General features: G+C 48.6%; 1 protein-coding gene across 1 annotated transcript; it reads right to left on the bottom strand.

Annotated features, from left to right (window-relative positions):
* Positions 1 to 2,567: 2,567 nt before the first annotated feature.
* On the bottom strand, positions 2,568 to 5,034 carry ADIRF (adipogenesis regulatory factor). The gene is made up of 3 exons (XM_052677255.1): positions 4,830 to 5,034; positions 3,414 to 3,476; positions 2,568 to 3,104 (listed from the first exon to the last, which is right to left on the bottom strand). The coding sequence occupies exons 1-3, from the start codon at positions 4,888 to 4,890 to the stop codon at positions 2,998 to 3,000; spliced, it is 231 nt and encodes a 76-aa protein (XP_052533215.1). The 5' UTR covers positions 4,891 to 5,034; the 3' UTR covers positions 2,568 to 2,997.
* Between the last annotated feature and the right edge of the window lie 360 nt (positions 5,035 to 5,394).

Here is a 5,394-nt window from a genome sequence, read left to right as displayed (position 1 = left end):
TCCACAACATCCTCAGCTATCTACAGCCAAATCCATGTTCAGGAAATGGCAATTTCCTGGCTCTGTGCTGCTGCCTCACTTGCTGATGGTGACAGCTGATGGTGAGGGCAGTGGGTCCCACAGCCAACAGCAGGCTCAGGCTCTTGTCACTTGTCACTGTTGGCATTGAACAGAACCACAACTTCTGGGTTTAGATGTTGTGCTAAGGACGTGGTTTAGAAGGGAAATACTGGTGGCAGGTGGGCAGTTGGACTAGGTGATCTTGGGGGTCTTTTCCAACCTTGATGATTCTTTGATTCTAAGCGTCAGGGGAGGTTCAGGTTGGATATTAGGAAAATTTCTTCTCAGAATGAGTGGTGATGCATTGGCAGAGGCTGCCCAGGGAGGTGGTGGAGTCACTGTCCCTGGAGGTGCTCAAGAAACAAGGAGGTGTGGCACTGAGGGACATGGTCAGTGGGCATGGTGGGGACAGATCGAAGGCTGGCCCTGATGATCTTAGAGGTCTCAACCTTAATTATTCTGTGATTCTATGAAAAGTTATTATGAACAGCTGGGAGAGTGGACTGGGTTCTGACACATCAACATTTTGGACTATAAGCCGAAATGTCCTCAGTCCTACTGCTGATGGCAATCAAGAGAATGACCCTGAGCAGACACACTGATGCAGTCACAGCCAAAGGCTGAGCGCACACTTGGCCCCACCATGCAGCAGCACAGGGTGCTCACAAACTCAATTCCTCAATAGCCCTCAGGCATTTAATGGCAGCATTTGTCCACACAGGCAAGGTGCCCAAATCCCCTTCGCGTGGCACCTCGAGGCTCTGACAGCTGAGGGCACACTCAGGAGCAAATGGGAGGAAATGTGAGATCTCACGTGTCAGATACATTCCTATGTCCCTCTGGGCAGTGGCACATGAGTTGGCAAGGGCTGTCTCTGGCTGCTTGGCTTTCATGTGCCATCTGGAGCCATTGGGTGGGATGGGAACATATATTCCTGGCTGTGACTCAGACACCCCTGTGATGCATAGGGGAGTGAGAACCTGAATGCTTCAAGGCCAAAGAGCACTGCGAACAAAGCTATGACCCCATTTGTGGAGCAAAGCTTTACAGTTCAGATCTAGAAATTCTTGCCAGCAAGTGACTCAGACTCACGGGTGCCTGTGCAACAGCATCTACCCTCAGGACAAAGGGGCTGTGATGTGTGTATCGCATCCTGCACTGTGATGGGGTGCATCCAGTGAGAGTGCTATGGCGACCTTAGCATGGCAAAGGTCGGCTCCACAAGCACAAAGCAGTGGGAATGGTATCTAAAGTAACTGTTTCTATTCTCTCAGGTAACTGTTCTGCTGGGAAACAAACCATCAAAACTGCTTGGGTTTTAGCAATGTGGACTGAGCAGTGCTTTGCAGAAAGTAAGGTACTCTGAAGACCTGTGTGTGGGCCACCACAAACACAGCATGGCACTGTGAAATTCCAAGCCTGAGTGATTGTTCTCTGAAGATTTCACCGTCGGGGAAGTAACCATGGAAAGCACTAAATAATTAAGTACTGTGGAGTGTTGCCCAGTAACTGAGTGCAATAGTGCAGCACTTTTTCTGTGAGCATGCACTTGGGTAAATATTTAGGCTTTTAGAGCTTTAAACGACTATGGGCATTGCACCGGGATGCTGTGCAAAGCCCTGGACTATGTTTACTCAGTGGTGATGTATCACCTATAGGTTCCTCTGAGGATTTTCAGCATGTGCAGTTCCTGGGTAGCCCACAGCCAATCCCTCTGCCAGTGATGAGCGGCCATTTTCCAGGGCTGCATTAGTGAAGGTCGGTGCTCCCCATAGCCCCACCACCCCCAGCTCCTGGCTGAGGGCTGTGAGGCAGGGCTGTTTGAACCTGCCCATGCTGCTCAGTTTCTAGATGCCTTCGTGAGGTGGAGCAGTGGATGTGCTGTGCATTAGGGCAGAAAAAAACTGGAGCTGGCTGCTAACAGGTGCAGACTGGAGCAGCAGGCACCCAGTGCCTGTTCTGCCATAGGACCTGCAGTGCCGTGCCGGCCATGCCTGGCTCACCTCTAGCAGAGCATGCAGCAGTGCAGCACCCACCTGCCTTGTGGGGTGGCCATATCACAGAATCATATCATAGAATGTCCTAGGTTGAAAAGGACCACAATGATCACCCAGTTCCAACCCCCTGCTATGTGCAGGGTTGTCAACCAGCAGACCAGGCTGCCCAGAGCTACATCCAGCCTGGCCTTGAATGCCTCCAGGGATGGGGCATCCACAACCTCCTTGGGCAACCTGTTCCAGTGCCTCACCACCCTCTGGGTGAAAAACTTCCTCCTCATATCTAACCTAAACCTCCCTGTCTTAGTTTAAAACCATTCTCCTTGTCCTGTCATTATCCACCCTCATAAATAGCCATCATTCATCAAGCCAGCAATCAAAAGCAAAAGAGATCTGCAGGACATGGCATTGTCCTTTACAAGAAGCCCAATGATACAACACAAGCACGTAATGAGGAGATGTATTTCCGAGGGGTGGAAATCTTAATTGTAATTTTATTTATGTTAATCTGAAAGTACAGCAAAATGGAATAAGCAAATAATTGACATGAAATACAACAGCAGCTTAACTTCTGATTACTGGAAGGGAACCTAGTTTAATCATGTGGATATTCCTGTATTCCAGAATAGTATCAGTTCTGCTGTTTTTGTGAGTACATTCAACAGATGTAGCAATCACTACTGCACTGCTACAAGAGCAGGGCAATAACACTGCTGAAGCCTTATAGCCCACTTAGAACAGAACATGGTGAGCAGATGTTATGCGATACACTGAGATGTGTTTTTCCTGTGGGTAGGATGAGGAGAGCATTCTGCCTTATGATTTTGTATGTGGGGAGAGAGTAGTTATCCAGATCTCAGATAGCTTTTGCTTTCTACGCAGAGGAGTTGGGAATTGTGAAGATGGATTTGACATGCAGTACTACTTGCTTACATCAACATCATTTCTTAAATCCACATTTTTTCCCAAAGCCAGACACTGCTTCTGCAACTTGCCCAGCTGCTTTTTCTACACCATCCTGTGTTGTCTTACAAGCCTTATCCACAGCTGGAAGAGAGGGAGAAATGCAACACGTAAGCAGAAAGCCTGAAAAAAGTGCAAACTAGTTCATTCAGTGTTTATGATGGGGAGGGGAGGGGAGAAAATGTTTCCACTATAAAAATACAGAGGCATATCTTGCCAGTGTCCAGTGATAAGAAACAGGCACAGGGCTCAGTGCTGTGCACGAGGCACGGCAGCTGGAGGCGAGCCACTTGCTGGGGGTCATCTGCTGGTGAGCAGAGCTACTACCAAGGAACACACCTGCAATCTTTTCCCGTCGGTGTTGTGAAAGGCCAAAACAGTCACCAAACCTACCTTTCTGGCCGGCATCTGTAATCTGGCTGACTGCATCCTGAGTGGCCTGTCCCAACGCACTCGCTGTAATTAAGGACAAAAGGTTCATTTCCACATGCCCGTTACAGACAGATTGTGTCCCTGTTAGAGATGCAGCCTGGGCTGTAGGGTTTCACTCATGGGCATGTGATGAGTGGGGTGTCTGCTGTGGGATGGCATCAGCACTCCCTGGGAGCTGGACACGTCCGCGATGGTAAGAAGATAAAAATGTAAGGAGAAGAAGAAGCAGAGGTTAGCAGTGAGCTGGATGAGATATTTGGCTGTGAAGTTGCTTACTTTGCCCTCCACTTGCTTTTATGGATTTTTAGAGGTTAATAGCCCTGGAGATATTTGGTCTCACATGCACTGTCCTCATGGGCTGCTTGGGTACAGTGCCTTTTTTCACATTTAAAAGAACAGGACAGGACAGGAAAAGGGAGACTTTACAGAGATCTAAATAAACACAGAGAAGTGGGAGCTAGCACCAGAGTAGATCAGCTGCAGAAAACAAAACATTAAAAGAGTGAGATGCTGCACAAAATATAAGCTGGTGCTGGCTGCAGGAGAAGTGACAGCCATCTTATCTCCTCTGCCAAAGGAATGGTCTGCACACACACACTGTAAATAATGTGCTATCATGAGCTGTGCGTACAGTGATTTGTTTCAATTAAGGGAAAAGCTGTTACATATTGCACAACAAGGTTGGCTCCCAATGCACAGTACTTGGTCCTACAATGTGGGAATACTTATGGCAGAAATATACGCACAGGTTTGTAAACCCTGCAAAATCTGGTGGTCACTGATGAACAAGAATACAGCAGGAACACACTTATATTTTTTGTTTCAGACAGTGCATTGCAATCAATATATACCAGCAGGCACTGGTATTCAGGCCAAGCAGCAAACAGTAAGGGCAAACAACAGCTCTTGGAAGCAGAGCAGCTTAGAACACTCCACAAAACATGAAAAAAGACCACAGTGAGCAATGCAATGCTACACACAAAAGCTTATTACCACCAACAAAGGCTCCAGAGCTCCCAACCCACCCAGTTTAGGATCTGTGTGGAGACAGCTGGAGGCTGACATGCTCAGCAGAGCTCTGTGGGCTGGTGGGGGCTGCCTGTGGCCAGCTGAGATCTGGAACTGCACCTGGGGCCAAATGTAGCCCCAGGAACAGAGAGGGAAGGAGAAGCTATGCTCTGCCTTAGTGTGACCTGCTCACCAGCAGGGCAGCAGCTCTTCACTGGGATATTTATGGCCCAGTCTGTATTGGTGGTGGTGAACTGGAGGTCTTATCAACTCCAATGGAGCTAGCAGCATAGCTTCAGATTTAGGTTTCTGTAAGTGAAAGCAGCAACTGACCCCCTGCACATAGACAGTGATGTTCATTCTCCTTACCAGCATCTTTAGCCGCTCCTTCTGCCTGCTCCTTCAGCCCCTGGAAACCTCTACCTGACATGGTGGTTCCTGATGCCTCTGCCACACGAAGTCCAAGGCCAGGGATGTGCAGCACACTGCCAGGGGTGTCCTGGCCTGTCTGCCTTTATATGTGTGCCAGGAGTCCTGATGGTGCTCTGGGGACGGTTGGTGCTGTAGGTGGGGTTTGAACCTGAGGAATGAGAGCTGAAATTCTAAGCAGATATCTTTACCCTTCCCAAAGAGGGTGTGCCCAGGTGGAGATTTCTGCTTCATCACATTGTCTTTGCTTATAAGTTTGTTGTTTTTTAAAAATCAAAGCAAAAATATCTTGTTCCACCACAGTAGACAGAAACCACTGAACTCCTCACAAAGAGCTCTGGAAAAGTACTGCAGCAGCAGCACCTGAGCACATCCTGCACTCACCCTGCCCGGACTGCTGCCTGTTCCTTCCACAAGCATGGTGGTGGGCTCACAGGTGCAGCCCCAGCTTCCTTTGGGTTTTAGCATCTTTAATCACAGTGCACTTTTCTGGTCACATGCAATA

Source organism: Tympanuchus pallidicinctus, unplaced genomic scaffold (genome assembly GCF_026119805.1).
Source record: "Tympanuchus pallidicinctus isolate F22 unplaced genomic scaffold, pur_lepc_1.0 scaffold16, whole genome shotgun sequence".
NCBI lineage: Eukaryota > Metazoa > Chordata > Aves > Galliformes > Phasianidae > Tympanuchus > Tympanuchus pallidicinctus.
This window is presented reverse-complemented; position numbering and strand designations above follow the sequence as displayed.